Here is a 17,667-nt window from a genome sequence, read left to right on the forward strand (position 1 = left end):
TGTTATTAAAATATACCAGAAGTTCTTGATCACATTTCTTGTTTCAGTTCTTAAATCTGATGATTGAGATAACTCATTCAGACCAGACTCTGCCTTGGAGACCCTATATTATGTGGTTTCTTCCTGCATCTGTAATTGATGTGGGAATCCCAACAGAGATTGGAGCACTACAGGCCATCGTACCACCGCCCCCCCCTTCTCTCCACATATCCCACAAACTCCTTTTCTTCAGTGCTAATTGCAAAGTCAAGCATAGGGCTTTTAAGCCTTACCCGTAGGGTTTCATTGTAGATTGGGTCAGTCGTATTACGTTTAATTGTAGTCTTGCGTTTACTTTGTCGGGATTTATCTGGTAACAGATAAGACTTCACATAGCTGCAGAAAAAAAAAGTTTTTTTTAAAGTTTGTTTTAATTATGCTATTTTGGGGGAGTCAATTGCTGGTAATGGATTGGAACAGGATAGTCATCTGTACTGTCAGCTGCTCTGGGCCCCAGCTAAATTTTCTCCCCATCTGCAGTGTCATTCCAATCTGGTGCATCTGGTTCATAGAGACTGATGCAGGTTGATGTATCATACAGTAACTGAATCCTGTCATTTTAACCCTTGGACTGCATTCAGTTCCTGTGAAATTCCAGGAATCTTTGGCCAGCCATTTCTTTTTTTAAGTTTCAAAGTTCACACACACGCTGAAACAAAAACTAATATTGCAGTAATAATGCTACTAAAATATCAAGAGTAGTTTTATTACTGAAACATACTTCTTGTGTTATATACAACTTTTTCCACATCTAAACATTTCAAAAGCACTTTACACAATAAAGTGCAGTGACTGTTGTTATGTGGGCAAACATAGTAGGCCATCTGCACCAGCAACATCCCTTATAGAGCATGAAATAAATGACCAGTCACAATGCTAGTTGGTTGAGGGAGGAATTTTGGCCAGAACACTGGGACAACTCCCTGCACTTCGAAATAATGCCGTGGGACCTTTAATGTTCATCTGAAGCACCAGAATGGGTAGACAAGACCTCAGTTTAATATCTCATCTGACAATGCAGCACTCTCTCAGTATTGCACTAGAGTGTCAACCTAGATTATGAGCTCAAACACTGCTCTGGGGCTTAAGCATATATTGAAAATGATAGAAAGACTCAGCAAGTTAGGCAGCATCTGTAAAGAAAGGAAACATTTTGATGTTTCAGGCATATCCCTTCTTCAGAACTCTAATGAAGGGCTATGCCTGAAACATCAATACTTCCCTTTCTTTACAGATGCTGCCTGATTTGCTGAGTGTTTCTAGCATTTTCTGTTTCTGTTTTCCAGCATCTGCCAGGACATTGGATTTGTTGAGTCTGTGTTTTCCAAATGTAGTTATGCTGAATAACTGGACACAGACAACAGAATACTTAAACAGGTCTTTAGTAATTGAGGGTCAGGGCTGAACTGAAATACAAACTGCTCCACAGGGTTTATATACCGGTGTGGTCACCACCGGTACTACAATATACAGGAGCCATCAGAAAGTAGTTCATCACCTTAAGGTAGTCTCTTAAGGTGGTACAGGTTACATACACTACAATTCCTCCCCTTTTAGCTTAACAGTGTACACCCCAATTTAAACATAACATGGATAACATATATACAACTTTCATACAAAACTGTTCAAAGATTCAGTCTCTGAGGAGGCCTCCTGATCCGGGCCGGATAACGCCTTTCAGGGGTCTCTGGTTCTCGTTGCTGGGGTGACTCATCCATTTGATCTCTTATGGATTGAACATCATCATGTACGTTCGAGTCTGAGGTAGATGCTACAGGCTCAATAACTTCTTCAACTGGTGTCTCTGCCGTAGACATGGGGTCGACCCTTGTTCTCAATTCCACAAGTTGGTCAGCATGACGTCGTATTACGTTCTCACCAACGTCTACCGTGTACATCAAGGGTCCTTGTCGGGCACGAATTGTTCCGGATTGCCATTTATCATTCCTATAGTCCCTGGCCAACACTGGTTGTCCTATTTCGAAACTCCGAGTGCCCTTGTTATTTACGTGCTGGAATTGTTTGTTTTCGACTTCCCTACGCACATTGGGTTTTAACAAATCCAATCGGGACCGCAACCTCCTGTTATAGAACATTATGGCAGGGCTTTGATTTGTCACTGCATGCGTGGCGTTTCGATATGCCATCAGGAAATTGTCCACCTTGTGTTGTAGTGGAATATGGTCTTCGCTCATGGCCTTTATCGCCTTTTTGAATGTTTGTACAAATCTCTCGGCCAACCCATTTGTAGCCGGATGATATGGGGCAGATGTATAGTGTTTCACCCCATTCTTCTTCATGAATTTCTGGAATTCTTCTGACACGAACTGTGGTCCGTTGTCTGAACATATTTGTTCCGGCAGCCCATTCCTTGCAAATATGGTTCTTAGAACTGCGATCGTCTTTTCAGAGGTAGTGGTCGACATCTTAATCACTTCTGGCCATTTAGAATGTGCGCCTACCGCTATCAAAAACATGGAATCCATGAATGGACCTGCAAAGTCGATATGCACACGTTGCCATGGGGTTGAAGGCCATTCCCACGGATGCAGCGGTGCAATTGGAGGTGCATTTTGAACTTTTTGGCACCCTGAGCAGCTTTTAGTCAGATCCTCTATTTGTTTGTCGATACCTGGCCACCACACATAAGCCCTAGCAAGGCCTTTCATCTTGACCCCCCCCAGATGACCTTCATGCAGTTCCTTCAGAACTCTCTCCCTTAATTTAGGAGGAATAATCACCCTCGTTCCATACATCAATGTTCCTTGACAGACGGACAGCTGCTCTCGTCTGGCTGAGAATGCCGGTAACAGTGGTTCGCCATGTGTTGGCCATCCCTTCACTGTCAAATCGTAGACCCGAGACAGTGTCGGGTCGTTTCTGGTCTCTCTCTCAATACTCGCATTGGTGACTGGTAAGCATTCGATGATGGTCGAGTGAAATATCTCGACAGGGTCAACTGCCGGTGCCTCTTCCGCTGTAGGTAGTGGCAGGCGCGACAGCCCATCAGCATTACCATGTTGCTTTGTACCTTTGAATTCGATATCATATTGATGTGCCCCTAGGAAAAGGGACCATCTCTGAAGTCTCTGCGCCGTCATAACCGGAACACCCTTCTTAGGGTTAAAGATGGAAACCAACGGCTGGTGATCTGTCAGCAGCGTGAACCTTTGGCCTTGCAGGTAATGGTTAAATTTCTTAACTCCCCACATGAGTCTGAGAGCCTCCCTATCTATCTGAGCATAGTTGCGCTCAGCGGAGGTCAATGATCTGGATGCGAACGCGACTGGCCTTTCCAAGCCATTTGGCAACTTATGTGAGAGCACTGCCCCGATACCATATGGAGAAGCATCACAAGCTAAACGAATAGGCAGCGTTGGGTTAAAGTGAGCCAACACTTCCTTAGAGGTGATCAGTGCCTTGCTTTTTTGAAAAGCCCGCTTACAGTCCTCGCTCCACTTCCATGGTACTCCCATTTGCAAAAGAGTGTTCAGCGGGTGTAACACCGTGGATAAATTTGGAAGAAACTTGTGGTAATAGTTAACCCAAGGAACGACCTCAACTGGGATACATTTTCCGGAGCGGGAGCTTTCACAACAGCTTCAATCTTGTCAGGCGACTTATGAAGCCCCTCCTGGTCAATGACGTGACCGCAGTACGAGATTCGCTTCTGAAAGAACTCACATTTCTGGCGATTAACTCTGAGTCCATATTCTTTCAATCTGGTGAGCACCTGCTCCAAATTCGCGAGGTGTTCCTTATCATCATCTCCTGTAATCAGAATATCGTCCAGGTAGCATTGTGTGCCTGGAATTCCCTGTAATACCTGCTCCATGGCCCTTTGCCAAATCGCTGGAGCCGATGCCACTCCAAAAACCAGTCTATTATACCGATATAAGCCCTTATGTGTGTTGATCGTGAGATACTGGCGTGACGCTTCATCAACTTCCATCTGTAAGTACGCCTGCGCCAGGTCTATCTTGGTGAAGTGTTTCCCGCCAGACAGCGAAGCGAAGATATCCTCAATCCGCGGAAGCGGATATTGCACCGTGTGAAGAACCGGATTAACAGTGATCTTGAAATCGCCACAGATGTGAACCTTCCCAGGTTCCCCCGGCTTGTTGCTCAACGAACGCTTCATGACGGGAACAATGGGCGTGGCCCATTTGCTCCAGTCCACCTTTGACAGTACTCCTGAACGTTCTAGCCCTTCCAGCTCTGCTTCCACAGCAGGTCATATTGCATAAGGTACCGGTCTGGCTTTGAAAAATTTTGGGTTTGCATGTTCTTCAACCTTGATGTTTGCCGTAATTCCTTTCAGTGTTCCCAGTCCCTGTTGGAGCACCTCCTTAGCATCGTCCAATATTTTGGACAGTCGTTTAGGTTTGACGTCGTCCTCTTTACAGGAATCTACAGTTAATGCTTGTAAGGAATGCCAGTCCATATTTATTCTCCGGATCCATTCCCGTCCCAGTAGTGGTGGACCTCCCTCAGGTAACACATACAAGTCCATTCCCTGACTTTCTTTACCATTGTAGACCACCTTTACCTTTATCTTTCCGATGGGGTATACTCTTTGCCCCGTGTATGTTTTCAATACAATCTCCGTATCCCTCAGGGGAATGTGTGAGAATAACCTTTTGTACTCTTGCTTATTCATGACCGTCAATGCTGATCCAGTGTCCAATTCCATCTTCACTTGGATTCCTGCTATCCGAAGCATGACCCAGATAGTTTGGTGGTCTGCTGTGTTACCCACATTATGTATTTTTAGACAACCCAGTTCCTTACTGCTGGAGTCTGAATCCGTCTTTTGTTCATCCGAACTGTTCTCTGTCACCTTGTGTACTTTCTTGTACTTCTCCTGCGGCAACTTTTTGTTGCTGGTCTTCTTTCCTGACCGGCATACTTTCGCTATGTGACCAAGTCTGCCACATTTCCTGCATTCTTTATCTTTGAACCAGCACTGGTTCTGATCATGCGTTGTCCTTCCGCAACGATAACACTTTACTGCACCCAATGCCATTTCATTGGTGCTGAATTCCGATGGCCTTTGCTGCATTTCCGCAGTGCCTCGTGCTGCTGCCTCGTGCGATGCTGCAATGCTGAAAGCTTTGTCCAGCGTAAGATCCTTTTCCTCTAGCAGTCGCTTCTGGGTTCCTTCCTTTAGTAGCCCACACACGAACTTATCTCTCAGAGCGTCTGCTAGTCCTGTACCGAACTGACAGTACTTTGATAACTTGCGCAGTTCGATTAAGAATTCAGCGTTGCTTTCCTCTTTAAGCTGAATTCTTTTGTAAAATTTAAATCGTTCCGCTATCAGCAGCGGCGTGGGGTTTAAATGCTCTTGCAGGATAGTAACAATCTCCGCGAAACTCTTTCCTACCGGTTTATCTGGTGTTACAAGGTGCCTTAATAACCCGTACGTCTTCGCACCCATCGAGTTTAATATGGTTAGTGCTTTCTTATCCGCCGGTTCCTCATTCGCTGTACAGTAAACTTCAACGCGTTCCACATAAGTGGCCCAATCTTCTACATCGCTATCAAAAGCAGTGATGTTACCCGTTTTTGGCATCTTGTTGAGTTTCCTTTATTTTATTTATTTTTCCAAAATGGCGGCTTCCCGCGCTTGGCGGCTTTTCCTGCGCTTATCTTCTTCTCCCGCCGACTAAAATGGTGATTACCGCGCTGTTGCCGTTCTCGCCTCCCAGCGGTCCTTATTTCCCCCGACGCTGCTGCTCTTGTTCCCCGCCGCTCCCGCGGTCCTCGTGGACATTAACGCTTTTCTGGCTGCTGCGCGTCTCTGCCCGATTGCAGTCCGGCCCTTTTCACTGGCTGCGGTCGTGTTCTCCGCCCTTTTCTTCGGTTTCCCTCCCCTTCTCCCACTGACAACTCGGCCGACTTTCTCTCCGTGTCGCTAGATCGGCTTACCCGCCGCTGTCGTAGAAGGGATGATCACTGCCTGTTGCTGATGGTGGACTTCGTGGCCAGCAAATCCAAACCGGGTTCTCGATGCCTCCCGTGCGATGCGGTGCTCAGCAGGATGATGAGGGCGGATGCCCCTTTTCGACGCCCGTTCTGAGGACGAAGCTTCCTTGGATGAAAAACTGCCGCTAGGTACGATCAGACTCGTCGCCACTGTTGAGTCTGTGTTTTCCAAATGTAGTTATGCTGAATAACTGGACACAGACAACAGAATACTTAAACAGGTCTTTAGTAATTGAGGGTCAGGGCTGAACTGAAATACAAACTGCTCCACAGGGTTTATATACTGGTGTGGTCACCACCGGTACTACAATATACAGTAGTTCATCACCTTAAGGTAGTCTCTTAAGGTGGTACAGGTTACATACACTACAGGATTTATTTAAGAAACCACTAGATGCTGTTATTGGAAGATGGTAGGGTTGGTATTCTGGAAGGATGAGATCAAATTATCCCAACCTATCTTGTGACATAAACCTCATAAGGCTAAATAATTGCTCTTAAGATCCCTAGATAATGGGTGGGGCAATTGGCCAGAGTTCCCACTCCTATTACTATCTAGCAATCCTCACTGGAAGTGTGTGAGTGAACTTCAGGTGAGGGCATGATAGAGCTCAGCAACGATGGACTGCGTGGTCAAATAGCTGGACTATACTGTCAACACTAACATATGATTCATTAGATGTTAGCAAGGTAGCAGAGGGTGAGCAGCAGTCATAGCACCATACTCTAGCAAGGATTCATTACCTTCAGGAAACAGGGTTTATAGAAGATTGGTAAGAAAAACATTAAACATTTTTCAAAATCAATACACAGAATACTTTTAGAAACACTTGGCATTCCATAAACACACACACACACTTACGGGTTTGACTTCTTCTTGTTCTCATCTCCATAAGCCAGGTTACGACACTCCTTCATGTGTATATGAAGTGCTTGTTTCTTTTGGTCATAACTCAGCAAGAATATGATCTCCCCAGTGACTGTGACATTGCCATAGTCACCTGCCTCGCTGTAGATGCTAGCCATGCTGCCCATTGTACTCTGAAATAAAAGTGCTGCAACGTTAGTCTGAAAGTAAATTAAATAACAAAGAAAACTACAGATCCCAGTTTGTTAAATTTACCTCATGCAATTTACATTGAGGTATCCTCAATATAATGGCTGTAATCTTCAAATAATTAAAGTAGCCTATACCACTTCCTGAGAGGCTTCAAACTATTCCTTTTCTTCAGGTAAGGGATCACTGGAAGGTTTTATGCTCATCAAGGTGCGGGATGTCAGGGCTGGGAAATCTTCTCCCACTTTCAATGTCCAGTATCACCATAAAGTACTCCTCGTTCAGATATCATGGGTTAGATGTAGAACATCCTCTACACAGTCCCTTCATCACTCATAGATTAAATGTACAGAAAAGATCTCTCAACACTATCCTATTTTGGGGGGTATAGTTAGAGCATCAGGGAAATATTAGAGAAGTGGAATTTATGAACAAAGAGTGACATGGGTAGAAAATCTGTTTAACCATATGGAGCTGTGTTTATAAGTGATACATCAAAATAGGTTAGATTTTATACTGAGATGGGTGATTGTTACTCTCAATGAGTTAACTGGCCTGGTATAAGGGTATATATATCAGGCAACGAATGAGAATAGATTCATTTTAGAATTGTATCTTGATGATTTGTTTAAACAATAACATTTCTCTTCTCTGATGGTCAGTGAAGTTATCCTGTGAGTAGCTGAGCTATACATACCATGGCGATCCCAGGGTTTAAACCTCAATCTGTGCTGAGGTAGCTGATGTCAGCTTTTGGGGCAACAGAAAGAACACTACAACTGGCTTGACTGCCCCAGGGTTATTGAGGCCAAAATCGGCATTGTTTCCATCCCAGTGACTCCTGCTGGAGATGCACATGTATGAATGTTTTGTGAAGACAGGATCAAATTTACCAGAATCAAAGTTTATACTTGAATAATGGCCACTTCAGTGAGTTACTGAAGTCTGACTGGCACTCTTTGGAACCATACTCCAGTGAAGAGTCAGTGCTTTCGGGAGATGAGGGGAACAAAGGAAATAAACATTTCTCCCGAGTGAACCACTCAATAAAATATGAAAAAACTGGAGTGACCTTAAAAGGAACATGTAATATTTTTGCCAACAGAAATCAAACAGCAACTTTCATGGATAGCTTCACTTGGTTTCCCACACCATTAAGTCCCCAATCTCAACTACAGTGTTAAAGAGAAAACATAGAAAACATAGAGATAGGAACAGGAGTAGGCCATTCGGCCCTTCGAGCCTGCTCCGCCATTCAATGAGATCATGGCTGATCTTCGTCTGAGATCATAGCTGATCTTACCAGTTCAGTACCCCGTCCCCGCCTTTTCTCCGTAACCCTTAATCCCCTTAGCCTTCAGAAATATATCCAATTCTCTCTTGAAAATATTTATTGAATTAGCCTTCACAGCCCTCTGTGGCAGGGAATTCCACAGGCTCACCACTCTTTGAGTGAAGAAATTCTTCCTCATCTCTGTTTTAAATGATTTGCCCGCTATTTTTAGACTGTGGCCCCTGGTTCTGTGCTCCCCGGCCATTGGAAACATTCTCTCTGAATTCAGCCTGTCCAGGCCTGCCATAATTTTATATGTTTCGATGAGATCCCCTCTCAATCTTCTAAACTCCAGTGAGTACAAGCCCAAACTATTTAATCTCTCTTCGTAGGTCATTCCCGCCATTCCAGGTATCAGCCTGGTGAATCGCCGTTGCACTCTTTCCATGGCAAGAACATCCTTCCGCAGATGGGGCGACCAAAACTGTACACAATACTCCAGATGCGGTCTCACCAGCACCTTGTACAGCTGTAGTAAGGTATCCCTATTCCTATACTCGAACCCCCTTGATATGAAGGCCAACATACCATTTGCCTTCTTAATCGCCTGTTGCACCTGCATGCTCTCCTTCAGTGACTGGTGCACAAGAACACCCAGGTCCCTCTGCACTTCCCCATCTCCCAATCTATTGCCATTTAGATAATAATCTACCCTCCTGTTTTTACCCCCAAAGTGGATAACCTCGCATTTATCCACATTATAGTGCATCTGCCACGTATCCGCCCATTCCCCCAACCTGTCCAAATCGCACTGTAGCCTCCTGACATCCTCATCAGAGCCCACCCCTCCTCCTAGTTTAGTGTCGTCAGCGAATTTGGAAATATTGCATCCAATTCCCTGATCCAGATCATTTATATATATTGTGAACAGCTGGGGTCCCAGGACAGATCCTTGCGGCACCCCGCTGGTCACTGCCTGCCACTCCGAAAACGAGCCGTTTATTCCAACTCTCTGTTTTCTATCCGCCAGCCAGTTCTCTATCCACGTTAATACTTTGCCCCCAATTCCATGAGCCTTAATTTTGCATGATAATCTTTTGTGTGGAACCTTATCGAAGGCTTTCTGGAAGTCAAGGTACACCACATCCACTGGCTCTCCCCCATCTATTTTACCAGTTACTTCCTCAAAAAATTCCAGCAGATTAGTCAAACACGATTTACCCTTTGTAAATCCATGTTGACTCTGTCCGATCCTTTCCCCATTTGTCAAGTGCTCCGCTATTTTATCCTTAATAATGGACTCTAGCATTTTGCCCACAACCGATGTAAGGCTTACTGGTCTATAATTCCCTGCTTTCTCTCTACCCCCCTTTTTAAATATTGGGGTAACATTAGCTACCCTCCAATCCACGGGTACTGTTCCCGAGTCAATGGAGTTCCGGAAGATGATCCTTAGAGCATCTGCTATCTCCAGGGCCACCTCCTTAAGTACCCTAGGATGTAGTTTATCAGGCCCCGGGGATTTGTCGGCCTTCAGTCCCCTCAACTTACCCAACACCATATCCCTAGAGATACTAATTTCTGTCAGCTCCTCCCTCTCATTAGTCCCTATGTTTGCCGATATTCCTGGGAGGTTATTTGTGTCCTCCTTTGTGAATACAGAACCAAAGTATGAGTTTAATTGGTCTGCCATTTCCTTATTCTCCATTATATATTCTCCCGAATCGGACTGCAAGGGACCGACTTGGGATTTTACCAGTCTTTTCCTCCTGATATACCGATAAAAGCTTTTGCAGTCTGTCTTTATGTTTGCTGCAAGTTTACTTTCGTATTCTATTTTCCCCTTCCTGATTAATCCCTTTGTCCTCTTTTGCTGTATCCTGTACTGCCCCCAATCTTCCGGTCTGGTGCTTTTTTTTGCCAGTTGATATGCCCTTTTTTTTGATTTTATGCTGTCCCTAATTTCCCTCGTTATCCACGGTTGAGTCACCTTTTTAGGTTTATTTTTATGCCAAACCGGTATAAACATGTTCTGGAATTCTTCCATTCTATCTTTGAATGCTTGCCATTGTCTATCCACTGTCAATCCCCCCAGAAACACCACCCAATCAATCTTACCCAATTCCCGTCTCATACCCTCGTAATTCCCTTTATTTAAGTTCTGGACCTTAGTCTCTGATTCAATTTCCTCACTCTCCATCTCGACTGAGAGCTCGATCATATTATGATCGCTCTGACAATGAGCTAAAGCCAGAACACTGCTCATAGGAGAAGTGAAAAGAAATCAAACTGAGAGCCGCTGGATTAGGGTATGAGTGGAGGCTGAGCAGTACATTGGCCATTTTACCTCTCAGTCCTAGTATGTGCCCAGCTTGAGAATGAAAGAACACAAAATAAGAAATTTCACAAGGATTTATCACACTATACCACATGGAAAGAGTGCCTGCATTGTTATCATCAGCCTGTATCAGTAAAATATACAAGCCATATAGTGGAAGATCATGGTAAAGTATCTGGCCTAGAAATTCAGTATAGCCACGTTTGGGGCGCTACAGCATGGCGTTCGCTAACTTTTGCGCCCGGCGCAACTTAGCGCCACCTTCGTCGATATTCAGTTGCATCGCCCCAAGAGGTTGCTGCTGCGCTAAAGCAGGCGATGCACGACTATCATTAGGCGCTAAGCCGGCGATCCGGGGCGCAAACACCGAAGGCGGGAGTAGCGCAGGTGCGGCGAGTTGCTCATTGAGGCCAGATAGTCAGGCACCGGTCAGCACTTAAAGGGGGAGGGTGGAATTGCTTGGCTGCCACGCCCTGCACACTGCAGCCCTAAGGCAAGGCCTGAACACTGCTTCTGGAACAGCTCCACGCCCAGGAGAATGGAGAAGGCCAGGGAGAGAGCGCAGCGCTTCGGCGAGGGTGACCTGAGGCTGCTGGTTGGCGCAGTGGACCGCAGGCGCCATATCCTCTTCCCTGAGGGTGGCAGGAGGCCGCTGCCCGCCGAATATCGGAAAGCATGGAAGGATGTGGCAAACAGGGTCACATCCAACAGCGTGGTTGGCAGGACACCAACCCAGTGCCGGAAAAAATTCAACGACCTCACTCGGGTTGTCAGGGTGAGTACCCTTTCCAGTATCCTCCTCATCCCTGCATGTGCACCTCACTTTATGGCCAAACAGGTCAGAAAGCCCTAATGGCCAGCCCTCATCCAGCAGCTATGGGACTGTCATGAAAAGCACTTGCGCAATCAGGACTTTAGACACTGTCAGGCCTATTCGACCATGGGAGGCAGTGCGGGCAAGATCAGGGCTTGACACTGTACTTAGAGGCGGTCCTTTCTCTTGCAGGCCAAGCTGGCGCATAACAGAAGACAGCAGCGACAGACCGGGGGAGGCCGTCCTGACCTGAAACAGCTGAGTGACCTCGAGCAACGAGTGGAGCGGATCATGGCAGGCCGGCTGAGTGGCCCCGTCGCCACTGGAGATGCTGACCCTGTTCTGGGCACCAATGGTAAGGTCATCACCTTTTTGCCCTCTCCCTTTCCACTTGCGCCTCATGCCAGCATCCTTTGCCACTATCGAACCAATGCAGTGCACAGCAGCACTCATGCCTCCCTCGCTGCCGCCCTGTCCTCACTCTAAAGCAACTCTTGTGCCTCCCTGCTTTCAGATGGTGACTCGCCAGGTGAGGAGGCGGCCCCTCAAGCTGGCACTGTGTCCGAGTCAGACATAGAGGAGGAGGAAGAGGAAGCCAGCCCATCAGGGACCCTCAGCTGAGGCAGCCCATGGCCATGATGGTGACACGTCTTCCCTGGAGGGGAGCAGGGGGGAAGGGTCGGAGGATAGTGAAGCTCCAGGGACCAGCGGGCTGCAGCAACGCGGGAGGGGTGGGGAAGCTCGGCGGCCTTCTCCCCGGAGGGTGAGTGTGGCCTCCAGTCCTGCTACGGTGAGCGCAGAGGAGGTGCGCTCCTAGCGGAAATGGGCACCCAGGCTGAGCGCAGGCACACTGAGCTCATGGCTGCAGTGGCAAGGATGCCTGACTCCATAGAGTCACTGGCAAGGAGTGTGCAGGAATTCGGGGCAGCACAGGCCAGGAGTCTGCAACAATTCAGTGCAGCACAGGCCAGGAGTCCGCAACAATTCAGTGCAGCACAGGCCAGGAGTCAGCAGGACTTCGCGGCAGCACAGGCGGCTTCTAGCCAAGTGCTCAGTCATGCCGTGCATTCACTGGCTGCTGTCATGCAGACACAGACCAGGGCCACACGGGCACTAACTGCTGCCACACTCGCTGGATCGGCCAGGCATCGCCGGGGCACTCGCTGTGCCGCAGCAGCCCAGCAGTCTGTGCCTCAGCAGATTGCTGCGCATGCTGCAGTGCTGGCCCGTGCGCGTGCCAATGTCTCAGCCGACCAGGGAGTGCCTGTGATCTGTCAGGTTGGCAGCATTCCTGCAACCAACACTGTCACTCCTCCATTGCAGCTGCCACCAGCTGTTGGACAGACTGCTGCCGCCCAAGCAGAGTTGGAGCAGTCAGCAGCCGGCCCCTCCAGGCCCAGAGCTGGTCCAGGCTGACCCCCAAGGGCATCTGCCGTCTCACCATCTGACCCTCAGCAGCCTTCCCCCAGCCTTGCTGCAGCCACTGGGGTCCCATTGAGGAGGAGCTGCAGGGTGGGTAGGGGCCAGTCATGGAAGCGAAACGGATCACCCTCGCAGGGGAAAAAGTAGAAGGTGTGGCCAAATGTTTTGTTTTACTTATAAAAGCCGAGACTGGTGTATTTGTTTTAATTGTAAAGACCAAGACTGGTGTATTTGTTTCATATATAAAAGCCGAGACTGGTGTATTCGTTTCATATTTAAAGGCCGAGACTGGTATATTTGTTTTACTTGTAAAGGCCGAGACTGGTGTATTTGTGTTTTTGGGGGGGGGGGGGTTTCTCTCCATTAGTTTGTCATGTGGGAAGGGCACAGAGGTATCATAGTAAAACATTTTCTTAAATCGCACTGTCTATGCTTTCTTTTGGAAGTCCTGGTTGCCCTGCTCGGCTGAGGGCTTGTGGAGCGGCTACATTCATCTTCTGCCATTGGCACAAGCCATTCCCTGAGAGGGGGCCTAGAACCGACTTGCAATAAGCCGCCGACGGGCGGCCCTTGCACTTTCTGCCTCCCTCCTATGCTGAATAGAGAGAAATGCCAGCTCAGGGTGACAGAACTGACATTCGTGGGAGATATCCTTAGCAGTGAGGGCATCAGACCAGATCCCAGAAAGGTATCCGCCATTGAGCATATGCCAAAGCCACAATGCAAAAAGGACGTGCAGGCAAGTACTGTAGGGTTCCTTCGGAACGATCCAGACAGCGGAACCATTGCTTCAGGACGCCGATTGTTTGCTCAATGAGGTTCCCGGTTGCTTGATGGCTGTCATTGTATCCCTCTTCAGCAGGGGTGCTGGGCACACGGAGCGGGGTCATCAGCCAGGTGCACAAAGGATAGCCTTTGTCCCTGAGAAGCCATCCTCGTGGGTGAGGCTGGGCCTCGAACATGTCTGCCACAGAAGTCTGGCGAAACAGTGTGTATGTAGATAAACCTGTATAATCCCCTTTTAACTGCTGTATTCCCCTCCCCCCGCAAGACAGTTGTAGGCTGAGAGGAATAAGGCACGTTTAGACTTGCCTGCTGCTGAGAGAAGGAAAACCAATCAGGTTCCAGCAGGTGACCAATCTGTGAGTCATCACAGGTTCGCAGGCTTCACGAATTCAGTACTGTATTGTGAGAGTTGGAGTAAAGACCTATTTCTTGTAGCTCGCTGTGTTGCCTATTTCTTTACGCGGGAGACCGTAGTCCCCCACAAAGGCACCGTGGCTGCTGCCTGGAAAGCGGGCATTGACAGCTAGGATGAGCTGCCTGTGGTCACACACCAACTGCACGTTGAGCGAATGGTAGCCCTTCCGGTTGCGGTAATCCTCGGCATTCTCTAGAGGTGCCCGCAAAGCCACATGCGTGCAGTCAATGGCGCCCTGCACCATGGGGAAGCCCGCTAATGCTGCAAAGCCCATTGCACACTGTTGCTGCTTGTCAACAGTCATGGGGAAGGAGATGAACTGACGTCTCCTTCTGAAAAGGGCACTGGTCACCTGGCGGATGCAGCAATGTACCGCAAACTGGGAGATGTTGGAAATGTCCCCAGTAGCGGATTGGAAGGAGCCGGTGGCATAGAAGTTGAGAGCCACCGTCACCTTCACTGCCACCGACAGAGATGTCCTGCTCCTCAGCTGTGGCTGCAGATCTCCGCGAAGCAGGTGGCAGATCTCAGTGACCACTGCCCTTCTGAATCGCAGCCTCCGAACACACTGCTCCTCAGACATGTTCAGATATGAGAACTGCTGGCGGTATACCCTGGGTGGGTAAGGCCTCCTTTGCCGACGCCTGTTGCCCCTTCTCCGTCTGGCCATGACTGGCACTCTCTCACGGCGTCTCTGAGCCCTTTGAATGCAATGGAGAAGCCCAACGTTTCCACCCATTGCAGCCCCCATTATATGTTTCCAATCAATGCTATGACTCTGAAGTTAAAGACAAGTGCAAAGCTGTGGCCTGAAGCCACAAGTACCTGTGCGAGTGTTGAGCCAAACCAGAAAGCTCTCTACCTTTGTCTCTCTCCAAAGATCCGTCTCTCACAAAGAAGGAGTGGTGCAAAATGGCTGCCATTTATACTGCAGGAGGAGTCCCCTTTAATTAGCGCCCCCCCGCGCCCCACAGCGACTGGGAACCGTTCCCCTCTACCAGTCGCTAGGGGCGCCAGGCGCACAATAGGCCGGTGCCACTGAATTTCCGGTTTGGGGCGCACAAAGGGCGTTGCACCATGAAATGATGTCAGGATCTGCGCGCGCAGCTGAGCGCGCGCAAAGGTTTTGCGCCGCCGCTAAATCTTAACTGAAGTTCGCGCAGATCGCGCTGCGCCCGGGCACTAGCCGCTTAGCACCCCACTTCTCCTCCTCCTAAGGCGCTAGCGGCTGGCGCAAACAACTGAATTTCTAGGCCTCTATGTTCACAGTGGGACTATGGACTGGGTTTTCTTCCCATTCTGGCTATGAATGGGCAATAAATTTAGCCCTATATCTGTTTCTGTGCACACATCACATGCATGAGGAATTATCATATATGGAGATTCACAATTACAATATTTTGCTGAGTCACTTACAACAGAATTGCCACTCTTGAGACTTTGGCGAGCGTTTGTCAGCCGGTGGATTGACACCAATTTATCAATGTCCTCTTCCTCCTCGTCCTGTCAAAAGACCGAGATTACAACTGAGTATTAACTTCTAGTAACATTAGAGCAGTGATGTGCCTTCAATAACCACAAAACTAGAAGTTATAGACCTTAACAAGTTGGCTTTTAATCACTAAGATCAGAGCTAACATCTCAACACACTGACTGGCTCGCAGGAATGAGTCATATAGATCCTGGGATCTTTATGTAAGAGAAGTCAGGGGCGGAGCCAAGAGCCAAGACCTGGAACATTCCAGGTTAGTCAGGAAAGAGGAAGTGAAACTATACACCGTGTGGGGGAGGGTAATATACATGAGTGCAAAACGAATACAGGCAAGCCAAACACATTTCATTACAAGCAGTAAAACACCCATGGATAATTTGCCTCTAACACTGTATGGCTAACTGTTCAAACAATGACTAGTTTATTTCTCATTCCAATTTTATTTACAAAAAATTCATCTCTGTTTGTTTCTTTCCATCCTAACCTTGGAAAATCCAAAGCCTCTACTAATATTATTCTGCAACCAGACACTCAAAAGTGCTCCAGAGCAACCCTGCACCAGCCCTCTCTCCCTTCAGGAAAGCAAGTGACACCAAGTTTGGTTTCTTCCCTGGAGCAACATATCTAAAAAAAAGCAATTCAGCATGTGGAATTGCTGGCATGAACCCTTGTTCCACTGCTTTGTCAACCTTTGTGCCAACACACTATGATATGGTGCAAATAAAGATATTATTATGGTTTCAGTATTACTTCCTTTCTGTTGACTTATTCACAGGAGAGTGTTTTGATGAACACAGCCTATCCCAATGTTCTATCAAAGTGTGGATGTAGGTTTTAGAAAGCTCTATGTTCATACTCTGACTTGAGTTGTCCATTTACAAAGGAACAGGAGTAGGCCATTCAGCCCCTCGGGCTTGTTCCTTCATTCAATCAAATCCTGGCTAATCTGTACCTCAACTCCAAAAACCTATCCATGGAAAATTTCAATTGATTAGCATCTGCAGCCTTTTGGGGGAGAGAGTTCCAGATTTCCATCACCCTTTGTGTGAAAGTGTGTTTCCTGATTTCACTCCTGAATGACCTAGCTCTAATTTTAAGATAATACCCCCTTTTTCTGGATTCCCCCACCAGAGGAAATAGTTTCTCTGTATCTACTGTATCAAATCCTTTATAATTTTAAACACCTCAGTTAGATCAGCCCTCAATCTTCTAAATTAATTAAGTGGGTGGGCAAAATTGTGGCAGATAGAGTTCAATGTGGGGAAGCGTGAGGTCATCCACTTTGGATCCTTTGTAACTTCCTGCTCCCATCTACACAACTAGTGTCATCTGCAAACTTCGATATACAATTCTCTATTTATTCATCCGTCATTGATATATATGGTGAAAAGTGGAGGTCCCAGTACAGATCCCTGGCGAACAACACTTGTCACATCCCACCAATCATTCGCTTTATTCCTACTTTCTGTCTCCTACCTCCCAATCAAATACCAACCAATGTCACAAAGTTACCTCCAATTCCGTGCACTTTTATTTTTGCAAATTTCCTCTACTGTGAAAGATACAGGCCTAGAAATTCGGTGGGCTGCTCCACCAGTTAGCGCCTAAAGAGGGCACTCAGTGGCTTTAGCGCCACTGGTCACGCCTCCCGCGATATTTAGCTGGGGCGCTAATGGCGGCGTTAGCCTGTTGTGCTGCGCCGCCACCGGTGACGTCATTGGTGTGCGCAGCGCCCCGCTACCGCCCCGATCTCGATATTCGGTAGCGCCCGCCTCTGTAGCACCATTCGCAAATCGCGCCTGGTTCATGGGGCCTACCTGTGACGGCAGTGGCGCAAATTAAGGTGGAGGTGCGGGGTGGCCGTTTTTTCCGGCGGCCACCTGCCAGCACCTCCGTCCCTGGCCTCCTGATCTCCCCCCGCGGCAGTGCCGGCTGTTTTCCGAGAGCCCGGCACTTCTCCTCGGCGCCGGGCTCTTTTGCCGGCACTCGCGATCTCTGATCGCGCTGGTGCAGGCCCCTCCCCCTTAAGAATGGGAGGAAGGC

The 17,667-nt window shown here is 47.8% G+C and overlaps 1 protein-coding gene across 4 annotated transcripts in view; it reads right to left on the minus strand.

Moving 5' to 3' along the window:
- The window catches only part of sytl4 (synaptotagmin-like 4), a 115,488-nt gene that overhangs the window by 24,777 nt on the left and 73,044 nt on the right, over positions 1 to 17,667 (minus strand). For all 4 annotated transcript variants that reach the window (XM_085996309.1, XM_085996317.1, XM_085996291.1 and 1 more), the window contains 3 exons: positions 15,549 to 15,635; positions 6,890 to 7,068; positions 273 to 375 (listed from right to left, as the gene is read on the minus strand). In XM_085996309.1, coding sequence (XP_085852435.1) covers positions 273 to 375; positions 6,890 to 7,068; positions 15,549 to 15,635 — 369 coding nt within the window. The remainder of the gene's footprint in view (positions 1 to 272; positions 376 to 6,889; positions 7,069 to 15,548; positions 15,636 to 17,667) is intronic.

Source organism: Somniosus microcephalus, chromosome 1 (assembly GCF_052327205.1).
Source record: "Somniosus microcephalus isolate GS21.2 chromosome 1, FLI_Smic_1.0, whole genome shotgun sequence".
Taxonomy (NCBI): domain Eukaryota; kingdom Metazoa; phylum Chordata; class Chondrichthyes; order Squaliformes; family Somniosidae; genus Somniosus; species Somniosus microcephalus.